Source organism: Gymnoscopelus braueri, assembly GCF_963280865.1.
Source record: "Gymnoscopelus braueri genome assembly, chromosome: 18".
Lineage (NCBI taxonomy): Eukaryota > Metazoa > Chordata > Actinopteri > Myctophiformes > Myctophidae > Gymnoscopelus > Gymnoscopelus braueri.
Window position 1 is genome coordinate 6,231,611 of NC_137618.1, and position 22,395 is coordinate 6,254,005.

Below are 22,395 nucleotides of genomic sequence, written 5' to 3' on the forward strand. Positions count from 1 at the left end.
AAAGCATAAATTCAATCCATGCAAGGAAACAGGTATGAACATTGATTAGAATATGATATGTATTCAAGGAGATAATAAAACAAACAAACAATTACTGAAGATCCTTACAAAAAGATTACATGTGTCTGATTATGATCACTTATTTGAAAGTGTGTGGTCACTCTTGGAAGCCATTACTGTGAACTATCTAGTCTGCTGATAGACGCTATAGCAATAACATCCAACGCTTTGTCTTAATTGTTTTTGATGTCTTGACACATCGTAGGAAATAGTATTCATTCATGAGTGATGAATGGCAAAGGCAGCAAAGAACTTAAGGTTTAACACAGTAGAGACTCATTTGAGGCTTTTCTGTGCCTTATGTTTGTCAATCTTCATCCAAGCTTGAGGGATGTCAGCAATTTTTGCAATATATTTTTTGGCAAATTCATCGTTGAATTTTACCATCACATATTTCCAGTAGTCTGATGCCTCAATGCTTTGGTCTGGTTGAATTTTCCAGCTAAAAAAATACAGTCCCTGTTTTTTTTAAAGGGTGAAACTGACCCTCTGTCTCAGAACGACGGAATGTAGCCTCACTGCTCACTAAAGAAGAACATATATCAGTAATGAGTTCTATGTGATTTTATTATCTTATATCCAGCAAGACCCTCTGGTCTATGAATTGAGGCCAAGTGTTCCTCGTGTCCTTTGCCTCCTGCCTCACAAGGCACTTGAGAAATAAAAAAAAGAGATAAATAAAAGCAACTAGAAATATTGTTCCTGAAGAAACAATGTGGGCTCGCTTTAAAGCCAAAAAACTGCATATTATAGTATATATACTGTTATAAAAAGTACAAATTCTGTTTGACTTGGTATCTCTGTCTTTGTGTTTTGTGTGGGTGCAGACTTGCCTCCGGTTGATCAGATCGGGGGTGGTGGAGTATGGGGTGTGTGTGTGTGGGGGTGGTAGTTTTGGAGCTTGAAATACACACACGTCTTAGCATCAAAATATACTGTAAATTAAATATGTACAAAATGTGGCCACAGTGACGGGGCATTTCTCCTCTGTCCTTCTCTCTCTAGGGGTTTTCAGTTGAAATAACATTGACTTTCCAATTTACTTTTTGGGGTGTTTCAAGTGTAATATTTCAAAAACTACAAATTATTTCAAAAAGAAAAGTACAAGCACACATGTCCACAGTAAGCTGGATTTCTTACAGTTTGAATGGAGTTTCTAAGTGAAAGTATGTTCGAGTAGTTAGGTGCCATACTTTTGGGAGAGAAAGAAATAATGTAGAACATCAATAGCGTGCTCGCTGCTGCTGCAGCGAGCCCACAATAAAGCACTAAAAAACAGAGGTTGATACAAAGTCAACACGGAAAGGCAATTGTGAACAGGTGGGTTTTCAGGGTGATTTTGAAGGTAGGGAGGGAGGGGCCATCTCTGATGGGTTTAGGGAGTGCATTCCAGAGGGAGGGGGCAGCCACAGAGAACCTGTCGCCCCAGGTTCGGCACCTGTCTTGGGGACCTCCAGGAGGCCGGCATCACTGGACCTGAGAGAACGGGACATATGGCTGGAGGAGGTCAGAGAGGTAGGGGGGAGCCAGGTTGTGGAGTGCCTTATAGGTGGTGAGGAGCATTTTGAAGTGGATTCTTTGTTTGACAGGCAGCCAGTGGAGGTCGTGGGGGACTGGTGTGATGTGGTCTCTGGAGCGGGTAATGGTGAGCAGGTGGGCAGCTTAGTTTTGAACATATTGGACTTTATTGAGGGCTTTTGAGGTGATGCCATGGGGGATGCTGTTGCATAAATCTATCCGGGATTAAATGAAGGCGTGGATGAGTGTTTCGGCAGCAGAGGGTGTCAGGGAGGGCCGGAGACGGGCAATGTTCCTGAGGTGAAAGAATGCTGTTTACGTGTGGGGGAGGAATGAAAGAGTAGGGTTGAAAATGACACCTAAGTTGCGGATGTGGGTGGAGGTTGTGACAAGGGAGCCGTCCATGTTGAGTGAGTCCTGGGTGGAGCGGGTAAGGGAGTCGGGACCGATGATAATGATTTCTGTTTTGTTTCAGTTGAGTTTAAGAAAGTTATTTTGCATCCAGGTTTTTATATCTGTGAGGCAGGTGTGAGGGTGGAGTGGGTGGCTGCGAGTGATGGTCTTGGTGGAGAGGTATAATTGTGTGTCGTTGGCTTAACAGTGAAATTGAAGGCCATGGTGGCAGAGGATCTGTCCGAGGGGTAGGATGTAAATGGTGAAGAGCAGGGGACCAAGCACTGAGCCCTGGGGGACGCCGTGAGTGACTGGGGTAGTGGAGGAGGTACATTTGTTGATTGAAATGAATTGCTGACGGTCGGAGAGGTATGACTTCATCCAGGAGAGGGCAGTGCCAGATAAACCAAGGGAGGGGTGAAGGCGTGATATGAGGATGGAGAGATTGATGGTGTCTGAGATCGATGGCGCTGAGATCGAGGAGGATGAGGATGGAGAGGGAACCAGAGTCGGCTGAGAGAAGGTTGCATTGGTGACCTTGAGGGGAGCAGTTTCTGAAGTTTCATACAGGTTATTGCAGTCTAGGTAAGATTCGATTTGGGAGGCAACTGCTCATTCGAGCATTTTAGAGAGGAAGGGAAGAATGGAAATGGGCCGGTAGATATTGGGGGTGTTGGGGTCGAGCCCAGGTTTCTTCAGAATGGGGGTGATGGTAGCCAGCTTGAGGGCAGGAGGGACAACGCCAGTAGACAGAGGTATCTCTGTATTGCTATTGGTGTGATTTGTAGATATCTGAGTGAATAGTAAGACCGGTTTTCTTTGCAAGCCGTTCAAGCTAGCGGCCCTTGGCTTTGAGGTGACGGAGGTGGTCAGTGTACCAGGGTTTTTTATGGGGGCGAGCTGATTGAGGAGGAGAGTGCACTGTTGTAGCTGTTTACCAGTTCAGTGGGGGAGCCGTTCTGGGTGAGAGTGTGATCGGAGGTGGTGTCAGTCAGTAAGGTGGAGAGACGAGGGGTGGATAGATTTCATGTTAAGACATGTTATGGAGCGCTGCTGCTTGATGAGGGGGGTGGGGATGTTAAGGTCCAGGGTGAGGTCCAGGTGGTCTGAGAAGATGAGGTTGAAGCTGGTGAGGTTGCTAATATTTTGGACAAATGTCTCCACAGTGATGTTCTCTTTTTCGGCATTTGTGATAGCGCTAGTTTATGTACTTGATGTTTGCTTCTATGTATTGTTCTTCCAATTCAGACATCTCATGCCCAATTGAGAATTGTTCCACAATTTGATCAAATATCCAGCCTTGAACAAGATATTGATATGAGTTAATATAGCACACATAGGTCTTAAAACTGTCCGTTGACAGTATATAGTTCAAAAGTGAGTACTGGAAGAATGTTTGTGTGCTAAATATATCAGCATTGTTGCCTGTCAGCATTGCATCAACAATGTCTGGACCAAAGGAACTGGTGACATAGTCTTCCACTACTGGTCTCAGGCAGAGGTTTGTGAAATCATCTGCTTTTTGCTGACACTGGTTACATTCATAGCACAAATCTTTCTTTCAGTTGATTTAGACAATCCCGCAGGTCATTATTGTGTTTGAAGTCGTTGTGCATTTTCTGAAACTCTCGAGCTGACACTCCACAAATGTGTTGTTTTAAGTGAGATCAAACTCAATATCTGTCTTAACATCTGTGTCTGATCATGATCACTTATTTGAAATGTGTGCGGTCACTCTTGGAAGCCATTGCTGTTAACTATCTAGTCTTCTGGTTGACACTATAACAATAACATCCAACGTTTTGTCTTAATTGTTTTGATGTCTTGACACATTGTAGGAAATAGTATTCATGAGGGATGGAGTCAAAGGAAGCAAAGAACTCCTAGGTTAAACACAGTAGAGACTCATTTGATGTTAAAGGACTCATCAAGGCTTTTCTGTGCCTGATTTTTGTCAATCTTCATCCAAGCTGGAGGGATATCAGCAGGTTTTGCATCATATTTCTTGGCAAATTCATTGTTGAATTTCGCCATCACATATTTCCAGTAGTCTGATGCCTCGATGCTTGGGTCTGGTTGAATTTTCCAGCTGGGGAAAATTGTCCTGTACTCTTTATAAGGGTGAAACTGACCCTCTGTCTCAGGAAATTGGAATGTCTGCTCACTTGCCACTGAAGACGAACATAAGTCAGTAACGAGTACTGTTGATTTTATAAACCTATATCTACCAAGACCCTGTGGTCTGTGGATTGAGGCAAAGTGTTCCTTGTGTCCATTGCCTCCTGCCTCACAAGGCACTTTGCAGAATGGACACTGTTTCCCACATCCAAAGACTCTGTTGAACAGCACGTTCTGGGGTTTGACACAAAGTTGCTTTAGCTTCGTTTGCAGGTCTCTTTCTCTAAATGTCTTCCTAAGTGTCTGTCCCATTTGGTTCACAGACACCGTAAGGCACTTAACAAAACCCTCCAGGTTTGACCTGTTCAGGATCAAGACAGTTTCCAGAGCATCCTTTGGAATGACCAGTTTATTGCCGATTCCATTGCATATATTTTGTACGAATTTCTCCACGGTGATGTTCTCTTTTTGGGCATTTGTGATAGCACTGGATATGTACTTGATGTTCGCTTCTACGTGTTGTTCCTCCAATTTAAACATCTCATACCCACTTGAGAATTGTTCCACAATTTGGTCAAATATCCAGCCTTGAACAAAATCTTCATATGAGTCAATGTAGCTTACATAGGTCTCAAAACTGTCCTTTGCCAGCAAGTAGTTCAAGAGGGAGTGTGTGAAGAATGACCGTGTGCTAAATTGATCAGCATTTTTGCCTGCCAGCATTGCATCAACAATTTCTGGACCCAAGGAACTGGTGACATAGTCTTCAACTGCAGGTCTCAGGCAGAGGTTTGTGAATTCCTCTGCTTTTTGCTGACACTGGTCTCGTTCATAGAACAAGTCTTTAAAAGCAGAACGATGAATGTCTTTCTGTTTGTTTAGACAAACCTGTGGGTCATTGTTTTGTCTGAAGTCTTTGTGCATTTTCTGGAACTCTCGATTTGCAACTCCACAAATGTGTTGTTTTAAGTGAACTTCAAACTCAATATTTGTCTTTACATCGCCATTGTCGCTCAGCATCTTATCAATCTTGTGTAGGATCTCGGAGATGTAAGTGTCATGGTAATTGGTTTTCATTTCCACTTTCTCAGACACATACAGTGTGCAAGCCTTTATAATCCTGTCAGCTAGACTTTGTGCAGCCATGATGCGATCTCCATAATGAATCAATTTGCTAACCTTGTGTTTAGCAGAGGCAAAGAATCCCTCTGGTTTCACTTTGAAGTCCTTGTTTCCACATTGTTGCAGGCTTCTTTGTGCCAGTAATTCACAAGCATGACTCCCCTTTGGTGCTAGGTTCGATCTCAACTGATGTTCAACTTTTATGTAGACATCAATGTCTTGTAACCCCATTAAGTTTAATTCACGAACAGTTTGTTCCCACAGTGCATCAAATCGTTCGTCCAGTGACGATGAAATCGTTTTTCTCATACTGTCACTCTCACGGCATTCCTCAATTAACTTCAGCACCTTGTCCTCTAATGTCTTTCCAAAGGACTTCTTCATTCTGTCAAGACTTATCATCCCTCGTCTGATTTCAACGGCTGCTTCCAGTTGATTGTGTACAGAGTTCTCAGTTTCTCTTCGAAGACATTTTGCACTGTTTGAGAAGTCCTCTTTGTATCTCTCAACAAGATGGATGTGTCCCTCCTTTTGCTTAAAATACTCAGTCAGATGTTGAAGGAGTTTTGTCTCCCATGTAGACAGCTCTTTGGAGGCTACAATGTTTAAATGCTCCAGTAACACCTCCAAGTCTGATATGCTAGATGTCACAGTTCCAAAGTTTGAGATCCTTGTTTCAGCTTGTGTAACCCAAGTGTACATGTGTTTTCTGAAGTTCCATTCCAATTCGCTGAACTCTTTGCACAGCTTCATGTAGGCATCGGCCACAAGACTGTTTCGGAAACTGAAGATAAAGTTCTCATGTTGTACTGCGATCCACAGGCTTTTTGTCCATTCCAGAAAGTCCAGTACTTCATTAGCAGATGCCCTCCTGCTTCCCAAAATTTGGATTATGTTTTTCTTGAACTCAAAAACAGCCTCACTGTACCCTGTATTTACTGGTGCCATTGGTGGGTTCCCATGCCAGAGTCCAGGGATGTACCAGCTACCAGTGTCTGGATTGTATTCCATCACATCTGTGAAGTTCTTGTTGTCCTCCTTGTTCTCCATTCTGGCAGCAGCTTGAGTCATCTCATTCAACTGTTGCAACAGTAGATTCCTGTCCCGTTGGTTCTTGTCTTTAGCTGTTACATCCGACACATTATGATGAACAAATTGACAGTTGGGCGACTTCCCCACTTCTTTCATCCTGAGGAAAGCGTGGACGACAATTTGCAGGATGTCTTTCATTTCCGACATGTTCTCCATCTTAATGTTGATTATAGTGACATCGCTTAGTCCTACGACTAGTGTTGCAAGCTCATTGTCATGCTCATAGCTATGGTCCAATTGTGCAAGTTCTGGTGACTTCAGACCCTCAGTGTCAATGATTAGCACAAAGTCACAGTTCAGAACACTTTTGAAGTCTTCTTCCACTCTGACGAGCAACATGAAAGCACCTCGAGTGCATCGACCGCTGCTGACTGCAAATTGCACTCCAAACATGGTGTTAAGGAGTGTGGACTTTCCTGAGCTCTGAACTCCAAGGACTGTGACGACCAGGAGTTTGTTCTTCGGCTTTAGCAAGACACTTAGCTGGGTGAGAACATCCTTCAACCATGTAAGAGGAATGGTGGATGCATCACCGTCCACCAACTCCATGGGAAATCCTTCAAGGAGCAATTCTGCACACAATTTGGGAAGGTGCAATAGCTGTTCATGTGATTCCAAAATTTGTGGGAGGGACATTACAGACTCATAGAGCTGACCCATTTCACGCAAGAAGTGTTCAATCCCCAGGGAGCTGTTGGAAAATTGTCTATCAAGCTCTTTAATTTTATCTATATTTTCTGAACTCTGACATTTCTTGGAAAGTTTCTCTTTGTAGTCTTCGCGAAGGCTGGTAAGTTTTTTTCGGGACAGGTTATCAAGGTTCATTCGCATCCACTTCAAAAAATAAGACCTCTCTATTTTTGGCCTTGATAAGGCACATATGAAGCAGGTCATGGCCTCTGACATGCCATGCTTGTTTTGTTGTTCTCTAAGTTCTTTTTTCTTTTGTTGGAGTTCACCTTTGTAAGTCTCAATATTTGTATCGCCAGCATTTTGAAGCCTGAACTCCTCCTTCTCCAAACGAGCCAATTCTTTCAATATCTGTCCTTGCAGGGGAAGCTGAACTTCCTTGTACTTAAGAATGTCTTCTATGCCTATGGTGATGGCATCTGCATTTCTCTTGCCGTTCTGACACTCTGGGGAGTCCTCATCAATTGCAATTCCAAGTTGATTGGCAACAGAACTCATGTTCTCCATCTTCATCCTGATTGTTGGGCTGTTGACCACATTGCTGACTTTTTCTCTCAGCCTTTTGACAAAGTCTGCATCATTCATCTTTTCAGTCTTTATAATGACGTTGTTGTTGTTCAGGTTAAACTCCACTGCCACTTGTTTAAGGGCATTAAGACTGAAACCTTTGCTCTCTGTGTTACCGACCAAAAACAGCTGTGCTTTGCTGTTTTGGCTGCTCAGTAGTTTGAACTGAGAGTCTAAGTTGTCAAAAAACACAAAAACTGCTGCCGATGTCTGGCAAAGAAATTCGTATTGTTTTTCAAAGGATTTGATGTCCCCCCGTAGGTTAGCTATGGCCACTGGCTCATCAAAAATGTCAATGTTAGTGTTTCCACACGGAAGATACCAACTCATTTCAACCAATCCATCTGATATTGTCCTTGGACGATCACCACCTGCCATGTCTCGGTGAACAAAAGTGTCATGATACTGTTGAGGATTACTCAGTAGATTATTGAGAATCTTTGACTTGGACAAGGAGCACCCACCCAGTCTTACAAAAGACACCATTGGAAGTTTAGTGAGAACAATTCTGTCTTCAATAAAGCCTTTCGGAACTGAAAGCGAACGAGGTCTGCAATTTTTAATGATGTCTCTCATGGCCCAAAGCATGAACTGACACTGACCTGTGTCACAATTTGGAAGCAGCAGAGGTACTGAAAACTGACACATGGACATTTTCAACACCATTTCCTGCTGAAGCAAACCATTGGTGCACAGAAAAAGAGCAGTGACAATGTCTAAGGGGTGAATCATGGCTTCTGAGTCCTGACTGTTGAGCAGACTATCAAGATCTAAATCTGAGCCAAAGGAAGCATCACTGTTTGGTTCAGATACTGGTGAACATTTCACATTCCTTGCTGTTACATTAACCATCATTAACTTCTTCAGAAAATGCCATGCAAGATCTGAATGACAAGTAGCAGGTTCATCTGTAATGGTCTTCTTATCAATCTGGAGTACTGTGCTCAGGGATAGCTTCTCTGTGTAGTGATGCTCCAACCCCAGGTCTCTCAGAAATGACTTCAAGTCACCTGTTGTCTTAATAGTCTCTGTACTGCTTTCCTTGCTTCTGCCAGCTACACCACATTCACATGTGACTCGAACGGTATACTCTGTCATTGGCTCAAGTCCAGAAATGTTGGCCTTTTCAGTGTTTGATGTCACTTTGTTCCATTGCAGTTGTTCAGTGGATACTTTTGCATACTCTACACTGTAGCTGTCCACAGTCACCCCATCCCCAATCTCAGTGGGTTTCTCCCATGTAACTGATAGTCCATGTGAGTATGGTGAAACTCTAGGTTTTCCAGGTGGACTTGTGGGTAAAGTTGTCATGGAGTCACTGACTTCACTGGCTGGCCCTAGGCCAACTGGACACACTGCTCGGTATCTGAACACGTATTCTGTGTTAGGAGACAAATTGGACAATGTGACTTCATCAGCTTTGGATGCTGTGTGTTGGTGCCAGCCATCTTGTCCAGTGACACAGTACTCAATAGAGTATTGGCTGACATATTCCCCCCCAAATTGCGGTGGGTACATCTTGAGTGTCACACTGTTGTGGGTTTGGTCACTTGCTGTTAATTTCTCAGGCTTTGAAGGTGGTTGGAAATTATCATTGGCCAACACCCCATCTTCATAAAGGTAGACACTTGCTCCACTTTGACTCTCATTCGTTGTAGATGTTATGAGGAACTGGACATTCTTGTTGTCTTTGTTAGCCTCTGAAAAATCATTGAAAAGCTTTGCTTTCTTTCTCACTTCTGACATTTCTGAAGTGTACCATTTTTCCTTTCCTAAATGATGGGTATGCATTGCAGTTTCTTGAGCGCTCACTAGTTTGGGTACTACTTCTCTCATGTAGCTTAATAAAGCTGACAGATATGGTTCAGAAGTTTGCAGTGATGTGAAAGCAAAGCATACAGCATGTTGGATTGCTGAATTAAGCAAAATTGTTTCAAATTCATTCGAAGAGACAATCTTTGCATTTTTCATCATCTTAGTGAGGGAGCTCATGAGGTTTATTTCTTTCTCTTTGCAGTCCATCCAATCAGTTAGCTCTTTGCTGTTGAAAGGAGAAGAGTGTCTTGTTTCTAGGAACTCTGCAAGCACACTCTCCTCTTCCCCGCCTCCTCTTATTAAAGGAAGTTTAATGGCCAATTTGCTCTGAAACTCCAGCTTGTACTTGTTACACTGATCTTTAAAGGTTTTCAGCTTTTCACCGATCTGCGGGAACTGTTGTGCGACTGGGCTTTTTAGTGCATCGTTGCACCTCAATTCCAGTTCACTGAAATACTCCAGGACACTTTGAGCTTCCCTTACCAATCCAATGCTTATCTGACGGACAAGCTGAGCAGCAGAAGAGTCTAAATCCTTCAAAGGCATTAGCCAGACCTTCAGTGGTACAGCGTTCTCTCCATTTGCACCCAGCAACTCTGGCAGGCTTTGATAGAGTTGTATTGCATCTTTAAAAGACACTGGGGTTTTCAGCAGTGAAAAGTCCCCATGGAATTTGCATGTGAATTTCTCTACTTTTGCAATGTCTGTGTCATCCATTTTTACAGAACCCTGACCGTCTATTGTGACCGTGGGAATCTTATTGATTACTGCCTTCAGGTTCCCTTCAATGTCTTGACGAGTCTTTACATCAGAAATGTCACGGTCAAATACAAAGAAAGCTTGTGCCCCATAAAGGATACCTGTCACCACATGGGTTGCTGTGCCTGAGTCAAAGACATCTGGATGTTTCACATTGCCTCTTCCAAGATGATTCATTGACAGTTGTTGGAACTTTGTGGTAGCTTTATATTTTAATGTTACTCTAGCCTGATTTTGTGAAGTCTTAGAATCATTGAGATATTTGGCAGAGCCATCAACTTTTACCAGTCCACACAAGAAACTTGCTTTCAAGGATGCGTCAACATTCAGTGCTGAAGTTTTATCCTCAATTGATTCAGATGCAACGATTTCAAATTCAGTGCTGGTCTGGGGTCTGATTTTTGCATTCTTTTCCAGATCTTCATGATCCCACAACGTAAGCCCTGCAATGGAATGATCAATATAAATATTTTTTCTTTATTTTTCTTACAGTGCTTATTCTTACCTTATTTTACACTTTATCTTATTTTCCCTTGTTCTACATTTTACATTATCCTTGCTGTGTAATGTAATATTACTTGAACTTATTTTCCACTTGTGTATTGTTCCACACTTTATCTATTATATAAACCATTTATCCATTGATCTCTGAATGAAGAGACCATCTCTTCACAGCTACATAGTACATAATGTATGGGGATTGAGCCCACCTACCATATGACATGGTCATGGATAATTATTTAAGACACACGCAAAGTATATGGGGAAGGGGCGTCACTACATCAGTTGTAAATCAGTGTAAATTAGTTTTATGGGGGAAAAAATATAAAATAAAAGTAAAAGAAAGAAGAAAACCTGACTCTTATATTGCCCACGCAATATGCAAGTATGACTGGATGACTGCGCCGGATTCCACCAAGGAATTTGCACTCTTTTAATCTTCAAAGCCGCGACAGCACTCATTCTCAAACACTACCTCTCTTCCGCACAATGCTGTGGTTTCGACGGCTGTCTAAGTAGCCATATTAGTATTCGTATTTTTCTCTCAAACAACACGTTACCCTACACTGCTATGTCTTGGACTGCTCAGGAAAATCATAATGATCACACACACCTGTGCCTTATTTACCTGTGCAGGCCAGTACTACTGGTGTGTCTTAAACTATTATTATCCATGTCATATGCGAGGTGGGGTCATTCCCCATACACAATGTAATATGTAGCTGTGGAGAGATAAGGGTCGTTCACACAAAGCACTATAACGATAACTATAAAGACATAGTTTTTAAAATGGTTCTAATTCAAGTGGAGGGCAGAGTCAACACCATAACAGACAATGATGAATGATATACTGTAATCGTAGTTATCTTTTTTTGTTATAGTGCTAGGAGCGAACGGCAAAACTAGTTCTGATTTGATAGAGAGCAATAGGCAGAAAACAGGACTGTTAGGTTTGAATGTTAATTTCTCACTGGGAGGAGCACCCATACATAAAAAAAACATGCATTATATTAGTTATACACAAAATTGTTTGTGTAAACTCATATTTGCTAAAATAGATTTCCATTTAGGCTATGTAAACATGTAAAAGCCAGTGGCGTACAATCACAACATTCCTACATTTGAAGCTTTACCAGACAGTCATAGAGTATTATTACAATTTACCTGGGACTAGTAAGTCTCGTCGACAGTCATACAGCATGCCCAGACTGAAGGGTCGACCAAGAGCTGCCAGCTCTATAGTTGCCATGGCTCACACTGCAATGAAGAAAATGCACATCTATGAGTTCATTCATTCTAGTGGCCTTTCTAATTTAATAGTATTAGTAGTAGTAGTAGTAGTAGTAGTAGTAGTAGTAGCCCTAGAATGTCTGTGATCCTACATACATTTCATGTATTCCAAATACACAGTCATAGATCACTCTGGCCGACGCGCTGTGTAGTCACGATCTGCGTGGCCGTAAAAGTGATCTAAACTCCGTCTGTACTCACCCAATAATTAATTCCTAAGACTTGGAGTCAGATATTGTCCACTAGTTTCATATCCATTTGAAAGTTCTGCCAGAAAGCGTGTGTTTAGTCAAATATCTCCACTTTTCCACGAGCTGTACACGGACGACTTTCTGTAGGGGCGAGGGGCACGACTTGAGTGAAGGACCGAATTTACCCAAACATCCTCTGGTCATCACAAACGTCATAACAAATTGACACAGGGAAGCACAAACGAATGGGGCACACAATTGACAGGTGCTTGTGATTGGTGCGGGGTAATGAATCACATCACCTGCCAATTGTGTGTCCCAAACATTTGTGCGTCCCAAAGGAAGTTTAGATATATTCAGGCGGGGTCATCCCTATGTTCCCCGGGTTTTATGTTCCCCCACTAAGGTTAGGGTTAGGGTTAGGTTTAGGTTAGGTCCTATGTTCCCCGCTCTCCCTAGGAAAGCGGGGAACATAGGACCCGGGGAAAATAGGACCCGATTCCGGGCCCCTCGCCCGTACAGAATGTTGTCCGTGTGCAGCTCGTGGAAAAGTGGAGATATTTGACTAAACACACGTTTTCTGGCAGAACTTTCAAATGGATATGAAACTAGAGGACAATATCTGACTCCAAGTCTTAGGAATTAATTATTGGGTGAGTACAGACGGAGTTTAGAACACTTTTACGGCCGCGCAGATCGTGACTATACACAGCGCGTCGGCCAGAGTGATCTATGACTGTGTATTTGGAATACATGAAATGTATGTAAGATCGCAGACATTCTAGGGCTATAGTAGTAGTAGTAATAATAATAATTTAGCAACCATAAAATACTATTCCTGAAACAGTGTGGGCTTGCTTTGTTGGTAGCCAGTATAATGTAGTAGTTAAGAATGTTTGTAGTGTTGAGTATTGTTGGTGTCAACATTATCATCATATAATTGGTCCTCACTAATGCTCATCGTCTCCGCCAGGCCGAAAGGCATGGCGAGAGAGTATGTTTTACCCTCCGTCCGTCCGTCCGTCCGTGTGTGTGTGTGTGTGTGTGTGTGTGTGTGTGTGTGTGTGTGTGTGTGTGTGTGTGTGTGTGTGTGTGTGTGTTTGTGTGTGTGTGTGTGTGTGTGTGTCCGTGTGTGTGTCCTCTCCGTGTGTTACCAGCTAGCTAATCTCTGGCACCGTTGGCCCGGTCGCTGCGAAATTGGCCTCCTGGTGGTGCTATAACTGGCCAATCTGAAATTTGGCTTTGGCATCCAGGGAGTGTGTGTGCACACTTTTGCAGCGGCCGGGCCAACGGTGCCGGAGATTAGCTGTTCACAGACAGACACACGGACGGACGGACGGACGGACGGACGGACGGACGGACAGGGTGCAAAACATACTCTCTCGCCATGCCTTTCGGCCTGGCGGAGACAATAATAATAATAATAATAATTATTATTATTATTATTATTATTGTTGAAGGAATTAGTTAGTAATAGTGCTATTGGTGATAGTCATATCTCCCAGCCCTACCATAATATACATTCTCTAACAAGAAGCTCATCATGTCTTGATTTGATTTGATTTTGATTTCATGGGTACCTTTATGAGCCTTAATGGTTTACCTTTATGAGCTAAAGCACAGACTGGAGCTTACATCTTGGAATGTCTGGATTCTGGAGAGTAAGGATGAGCCCCAGAATGACACCAAAACTGCAAAGTAAGCATACAGGGGAAGAAAGTTGAGACACGAATGACCACAGCTCCAAACAATGTACTGAAAGCCGCATTATACAAGGAGAGAGCAATGTGAAGGTGGTGTTTGTCACACCTTCTATTCACGCATTGCCTGTGGTGGACAGTAACTGAGTATTGAGTACATGAGTACTGTACTTAAGTACATGTTTATGCTTATCCAGTACTTTGACATCATACTTTGACATCATTCATCCCCATTTATGGGCAAAAGTTCAGCCCAATCCTTATTTCATTAACTAGCATAATACAAATGAAGTTTTTAAAAGTGAAATAGTTCAAAACATATAAAACATGTGGACAATATTCAAGGATGTATTTCCTTTGCTTACTGGCAGCGTGCACAAGAAATGTGGTGTTGATCAGTTCAGCTGTTATTGAGATTAGCCTTAAAACTTGTTCTGCATATCTCTGCTGTCATGCAGAAACCAACTATGACCAACATATTCACTTTTCAGGAAAAAAAAAAAAACACCATGTTTTTAAAACAACACAATACTGCCTCATCAAAGTTGGTATGGCGACTTCATTGTCAGATACGTGAATGTGTCCTTATATTATCATCACTTTACCCAAATACAGCTCAATTGGAGTTTTTGACAATGAATGTGGAAATTCTAATCGTCATTCTAATCAATGATGGAAAAAACAACCATCTCCACAAAGGTGGTTTGAACGACAGTTTGAGGATCCAATGGAGTTTTTGTCAGAAGCGGTTTTTAATACTTTGCATTGGTTCAATATTTGTAAAACTCGCACACAGACACAGTGTTCAATAGCACTGTTATTTTTTTTAAAGGGGAAAAAAGGTGAACAGCTGGTGAATAGCTGGTTTCTGCCCGACAGCAACGATAGGTTTATATACTCATAATCAGTTTTCCCCCTCTCGTCATTTATTCTTAATCTAAACTGTTAATGTATAACAGTTCATGCAATATAGCATTGTTCTTCTGTTTCACTAAACCATCTCTTATTTCACTTTGGTGGGGGAGCAAGTAGGGCATTCACGAATAGTGATTTTTAGCATTCGACTTATTCGACCTATAAGTATTCGAATATTCGATTAATCGATTTGATTATAAAATTATATTTTTTTAATGGCATTGACGACTCGATTCAAGGAATGCAAGTCGATGTCAGGCTCCTTGCCCGACGCGTCGACTTTTAGGGGACAGCCCTAGGCACAACCTCACATACAGTATGAAATGATTTGACAACAATCAACCATGAATGGATTAGGAAAACTTCCAACACCAGAGCTCACAGCTGCGTGTCTGCTGTAGAAAAGCCACAAAAAAAACATCTAAAAAATGTTATAATAATAATAATAATAATAATAATAATAATAATAATACAAATAATAAAATGCCAAAAAGCTAAATGATTAATAATCATTTATAATTATCGATTATAAATGTCGATTATATGAAAATTGTCCTTAAAAATAACTACACGACCCATACACAACCATACAATCTATAAATATGATAGTTAGCATACAGTACTCACAAACAAGCAGAGTGTTTTTCTCTTATAAGGAGTGCCATGATGTGGCTAAAGCACATCATGGCACTGGCAGGAAGCTACCCTACTCTGGGGAGATCATCTCCACCGGAGAAGAAGTACAGGACTATTATGAATGGGTGAAGTATGAACATGATTACATGTGTAACCAGGGCACTAGGCCCGGAAACAGAATGCCAGACCACGCCACCCTGGGAGTTTCACCCAGAGAATACCTCATACATTCAGTTTAAAATACCCAACAACAGGTTTAAGAAGGACAGAGGAGCAGAGACGTGTGTTTCCAGTACAAAAATATAATTATTTTATTTAGGCTCATAGTGTGGTATGCTATGTCCAAAAAACACCTCCCGTAGGATTTTTGTGCTAAAATAGATGTTTTTGTTGGTTCTAAAGAGTCCAAACTATCAGAAATGTATAGGGTTCGGACCCCCACCCTCTTTCTGGGGGGTCATCTATTTAGGACCTCCCAGAACAGTACGCCAGCCAGTTAATGTCAGATTTTCATACTATTAGTTGTTTTATAGGTTTTAACATATTCTGAGTTGATTTATTACACTTTTGAAGCAGCCAGAAGAATATATTTCTGACTTTCGGTTCGGGTCTTTCCTCAGCTGGGACACCCCAGACTGACCCCTCATTGTTAGTATTTGACAGGATGAAGCTGGCCGCTGTGCATGTCGCACATCACCATCTTGTTTTGACAAGGTGAAGTTAACGGTTGTGTGTGTTGCTACATATGAAACTGCAGCTAACAGCTCTGTCTGCTGTGGTGTAACGAACATCACGAGAGGAGAGATTGTGGTCACAAAGAAGTCTGCAGATCATGTTTAGCACTGAGAAATGACAGATGTGAAACATTCAAACAACACCTGCCTCTCTGCAACCACCATCGAATCTATTCTCAAATTACCCATAGCTGACATTCGTGTCACGTTTCACCAAGGAGCATAGTCTATCTATGCGAAGCCAGACTGCATAAACACATATTCATCCCACAGGTACCATAATAACTGATCCACAAAACATGCAACATTGTAAAACGCCATAACATGGTAATGAAGTTTAATCTAATGACACTAACTAACAAGCGAGCAAGCACACACACAAAAAATTGCTCCAAAGGCCATTGACATTACTTTGTCACAGTTCTAAAAATCTGTCATATATATATATTTTTTTAAACAGACGTCTGCGAGCAGACAGCACCAATAACGACAGAGGTGGACAAAGTACTCAACCCCAGTACTTGAGTAAGAGTACAGATACTCCTGGTCAAATTTACTCCACTACAAGTAAAAGTAGCTCAGTCAAAATGTTACTCAAGTAAGAGTACTACCTCGAGCACTGTCCCGTCGGCAGTGGCAATGATGTCCTCTGTGTTAAATACAGATTTTTCTTGGCATAGAGCTTGAGGCTAATCTTCCTGCACTCCATTTCTACTGCCAGTAGTAGTTCCCTTACATTCTCTGCTGTGTCTGAGACTCGGGTAATGTCATCTGCATAGTCCATGTCAGTAATCATGATGGGAGTTAATAGCTTATAGTCAGGGGATATTAGCAGAAAGATTTCCAATCTTGGAATAAATTCCTTACCAAAAAAAATCTTCACCAATGTGTTTGTAAAAGTGTCTAGTAACACATCTCACAAAGACTGAAATGCAGTTACCCTAGGGGAATTTTTGACAGCTGCTGAAAGTTGGGGTACCCACCATAACCTTATGTGGGGGGGAAATCAAAATTTAATTCTGTTTTAAGTAACATGTGAGGGGTCAAACTAGGGTGTTTTTATGATTCTGAATCCATTGCAAGCATTTGTTTTGCACCAAAACCACTCCTTGGGCTAAAAACGGCCCAATCTCAATGGGCTTTTTACACAAAAAGTATACCTGGAAAAGGATGGCTATGGCCGTTTTTAGCCCAAGGAGTGGTTTTGGTGCAAAACAAATGCTTGCAATGGATTCAGAATCATAAAAACACCCTAGTTTGACCCCTCACATGCTACTTAAAACAGAATTAAAATTTGATTCTTTTTCCCCACATAAGGTTATGGTGGGTACCCCAACTTTCAGGAGCTGTCAAAAATTCTCCTAGGGAAACTGCATTTCAGTCTTTGTGAGATGTGTTACCAGACACCTTTACAAACACATTGGTGAAGATTTTTTTTGGTAAGGAATTTATTCCAAGATGTTTTTAATATCCCCTGACTATTAGTCTTCCTCGGGACCAGTGTGAACCCCAGTGCCTCAAAAGATTATTATTTTCTCATGAGGAAATAACAGGAGTCACACATGACATCGCTAACAAAACTGCACTCAGATCACATTAATTATATTCCAGTTCTTAATGTACTTTGGTGATAATGAAAATCTATTTGAGGCCATCTGTTAAAAAAAGAAAAATAACAAAAAATGAAATGCATAGCGGAACTGACATGAAGAGTGTTTTAATTACAGTGATTACACATTTTTTCACCAGATCATAAGTAACATCTGGTGATATGGCTAGGGTTGGGTGGTACCGAAGTAGAAAGTAGAAACCGATAAAGAAATGGTGGGTACCGGGTACCCATAAAAAATATGTAATTTCAGTTCTGCATATCGGTTCCTAGACGCGCTAAAAGCCGTTCAAACAAAGGCGTTTCGAAGTCCTACACAAACAGCATCACAAATCCGGTAAAACACTGTTGTATGGAAATGTATATCAGTTGCGTCTCTCGTATGGAGTAGAGAGCGCTCAGAGCGGCTGCATTTCTCGGGCCTTCCCTGCTAACTTTGTAACCAGTGTTGCTGTTCTCATCTTCAAAACTAGAATCCACATGTCAGAGGGTGTAACATTAGTAGGATAACCAGCGATTGTTAAGAGCCTGGCCAAGCACCCACAGGAAATGTGTCGGTCGGATGACTATTGTGTGATGGTTTGTAACGTGCGGCGAACTTCACCCTGTCAAAACAACATGGCACGGAGACAAGTCCACTTGCTTGGTCTCCATACAAACAACCTCTGATTTCCTATACTAACACATCTAGTCAAAATTCATGACAGATCCTGGGTCTAGGTGAGACATGACCTTTGACACGATCTAAATGTCTCAATAGAAGAGCAGGGAGACAAAATACAACCACCCCAAAAGTTATATTGTATTAACATACTCTACCATACAGATTGGGCAAAATTACATTTCATTCATTCAGTCTCGTTCTCTCAGTGGATAATCATGTTTGATGCCAGGAAAATTAAGTAACTGCCAGTAAACATGCCACGTACACAGAGTCCCTAAGGACCAAGATTAGGACAAATGACGAGGTCATGGACGGATATGATGACGGATAATCACGGTATAAAACCCAATGTCAAGGTAGATGAGAGCGAGACCATCTGTATCACCCATATGCTACACGTATGCCTCTGTAGACTAAACCTCTGCATAGCATCAATAAAGCCACGCTTGAGCAATATCTACTGTCTCACATCTCTTGATCATTTCTCTGGAAGCGAAGACCCAGCCACAGAAATCCACTACAGTTACTTTCCACCACTGGTAACCAACCACCATGAGATTCTGTATTCCCTAGTCTGAACACACACACACACACGCACGCACGCACGCACGCACGCACTCTCTCACACACACACACACACACACACACACACACACACACACACACACACACACACACACAGTGCAATAATCATTAATACACATCACATCAAGAATACCCCTGTCTCATTATATGAACAAATGTCAAGTCAAATATCATATGCGATCCAGAACAGAGAAGGTTCTCAAACGCGTCCTTACATAGTCTAAACCAGTTGTGCATGATTGGCCAATACGCTTGTGCAAGGACACCTACACAGGTTCTCTGAAATGACGAGCGTGCTGTACTGACCAATGGGGATGCTCTTGGAGGTGTTGGTGGGCGGGAGCTGGTGTGGGAGGGGACAGTGTTGACAGAAGTCGGTGCAGGCGGGACAGAGCAGCACGCCGTTGTAGACCCAGTCGTTGACACGGACGCTGACGCTCAGCAGCTGACCTTTACGGGCGCACTGGAAGGAGCGCTTCTGAACGTACACCGTCAGGCCCTGCGACGAGCACGCCACCTGCAGGACACACACAGGCATTACAAGATTCATTCAGTTAGGTGTGCGACGCAGTTAATCGAGTGTATCGTGTCCCCACTTAAACCCTCTAGACCAGGGGTCTTCCAGCTAAATGATTGATAATTACGAAACCACTTTACCCTTACATGTCTGTAACTCTGACAGTGTCTGACAGCGTCAATCGAAACAAATGGACCCTTATGGGGCCATTTGGTTCCATTTGTACACTCTGGCTCCTTTTCCACTGGGGTTGAACTGGTTTCATTCTTTTTTCCTGCCTAATTTTGAACCAGTTCAGAGTGTTTCCACTGAAAATGAATTGGTTCCCTAAAAGTTATTTTTTTAGCTGAACTGGGAACCAAAGAGGGCGTGTCATTATTCTACAGGTTGGAAGATTCAGATGCATTATAAACAATGGTAAAAGCAAGCGAAAAATCATCATTAAAAAAAAGAAAAGAAAAGGAAAACTGTAACGATTGAGTTTCCCCCATGAAATGGACCCTTCGACCGGTCATATTCGACACATTGCTGGCCAGGCCTGGAATCGAATCTGGGACAACTGGGGACTCCTGCTCCCCAGATGGGCTATGCCACCTCCAATTACAATGGTTATGCTTAAAACTGGTGGAAACACAAGCCGGTTCACGGCTATGACCGGGCGAAGCGTCCATTTCACAGGGGAAATTCAATCGTCAATGGCAGTTACAGTTTTCCTTTTTTTTCTTTTTTTTTTTTTCTTTAAATTTAATATGTTGTGGTTATTTGTTTATTTTGTGCTGCACCACTAGGCTACTGCACTAATTTGACTTCATAAAAAAAAAAGCCATATAAAAAATTACAGCAATTCATTGATGTGAAAAATAAGAAATGTACTTTTACTTTTACTTGTACTTAATATTTTGCTTGTTATATTTTATTTAATGCATATACGCATGTATTTATTTAATGCATGTATGCATGTTTATTATCTCACTTATCTCACTTATTTAGCTCTTTGTGAGTTTATGTTTGTCTCACCAGGTTTTTTTTCCTTAATTTTTTTGTACGTCTACATGTGTGTATGTGTATTATTATTTTTTTCTTCTTTTGTCCGTCTTGGTTCCCCCTGTATTTTTCCCCTATGCAAATATGTACTTAAGTACAGTAGGCCTACTTGAGTATGTATTTATTTAGTTACTTTCCACCACTGCCATAGGCAAGAACTGCATGCCATGTGGAAATGCCTCAATACAAATGCATAGCATTAGTACTGAGTGCAATGCTTCTAGTTATAAACATCCTCTTGAGAGTCATGATTTACACAGTGCACACGCACACGCACACGCACACACGCGCACGCACACGCGCACGCACACACACACACACACACACACACACACACACACACACACACACACACACACACAAACACACAATGTAAGACCAACATGTCCATTGATCCATTGTCATTGACATCATGATTATCCCGTACTTGATTAACCAACTGCAACAAATCAATGTCAGATCAGATCTTTAGTAGGATGGAAAATTAGCCAACAATTTTAGTGCATAATTGGAATAGAGCTCCCAAATTAGTGATAGGCAGGATAAGGGCCCGTACACACTGCAGGAGATTGGGTCCGAGATTGCTGTCGCCGTCATTTTTTGGCGCTCGCCGACAAAACCTCCCGATCTGACGCAGATCGGCCTTTGATCTGCGAGATAATGCTCGCTCTGTGTGAAAGGTTCCGCGAGACGATGTGGCCGCGATTATCCGCTCTGCGACGGCTTTCCGACCGTTTTCAGATAACTACCATGTTAGATATTCAGCTCTGTCCCAGACAGGAGATCGGACAGTATCATACATTATGAAAGGGTCTGCGAGGAGATCCACGCTACAGCCAATGAGAGCACATTACAGCCACCGTGGCCAGGGGAGCGTCGCTGGATCTGACCACAACAAACAGTCCCTACCGCAATATTACCGTCCAGTCCTGTATTAAGTTAACATTATAAAACAAAATGAGAGAGTGAGCGAGCCTTGTGGTGGGCTGTTTATTTTAGAGGAATTGTACAGAGAGAGAGAGAGAGAGAGAGACAGACAGACAGACAGAGAGTGAGAGCAAGAGCGAGCTCTGTGTGTGTGTGTGTGTGTGTGTGTGTGTGTGTGTGCAGCATGTGCACGCTGTTATGAACAGCGTTGCCAGATGTTGCGAGAGAAATAAGCAACCAGGTCTATGAAAACAAGCCCAAAAAAAGGCCACTTGAGCACTTTAAACCTATTTACAAATACATTGGATATTTGAAAATAGCCGATCTACAAGCTCACAACGCGTCGCAGCTATTTTCAAATAAAAATCTTGAGAAAATTGTGGAATATTTTCCAAATCTACACAAATCTTGTATGGGGGTCAGTGATGGCACAACATATTTACAGAAGGGGGGTCTGCGGACAAATACATATTATGTGTTGTTTAAACCACTGGTTTAAACAACATTAGGAAACAAGGCCAAATAAGCAACTACACAAATAAGCCCAAAAAATGCACCCCGCAACAACCAATATTTACAAGCAACTCTACAGAAAAACAAGCCCAAAGTCGCTTATAATAAGCGGACATGGCAACGCTGTCACTGACGGCTTCTGCGCACTTGACTGCGAGAGAGGGAGAGAGAGAGAGAGGGAGAGAGAGAGAGAGAGAGAAAGAGCGAGAGAGGGGGGAGAGGGAGAGGGAGAGAGGCATATCACGGGATACGTCGATTAAAATGAATTGGAATAAACTCAAATGTATGTATTGGGTCTGACTCTGGAGATAGCATCCTAGTGAACTATCCTACAGTGTGTCAGCCCTTGTCGGGGATCAATCCTGTTGTGAAGACCACAACGATATTATGACAGCCGATTTCAAGAAATAAACTCCTGCAGTGTGTAATGCTTAA

At 42.1% G+C, this 22,395-nt stretch overlaps 1 protein-coding gene across 6 annotated transcripts in view; it reads right to left on the bottom strand.

Annotated features, from left to right (window-relative positions):
• Nucleotides 1-1,933: 1,933 nt before the first annotated feature.
• The window catches only part of LOC308106082 (interferon-induced very large GTPase 1), a 150,087-nt gene continuing 129,625 nt past the window's right edge, over nt 1,934-22,395 (bottom strand). For 3 of the 6 annotated variants that reach the window (XM_080457091.1, XM_080457093.1, XM_080457094.1), the window contains 3 exons: nt 13,720-13,807; nt 11,800-11,892; nt 1,934-10,577 (listed from right to left, as the gene is read on the bottom strand). In XM_080457091.1, the coding sequence (XP_080313217.1) occupies nt 3,877-10,577; nt 11,800-11,884 (6,786 nt within the window). In that variant the 5' untranslated portion in view covers nt 11,885-11,892; nt 13,720-13,807 and the 3' untranslated portion in view covers nt 1,934-3,876. Of the gene's footprint in view, nt 10,578-11,799; nt 11,893-13,719; nt 13,808-19,265; nt 19,477-22,395 lie in introns of all 6 variants that reach the window. The other 3 variants (XM_080457092.1, XM_080457095.1, XM_080457098.1) reach the window with 3 other exon arrangements.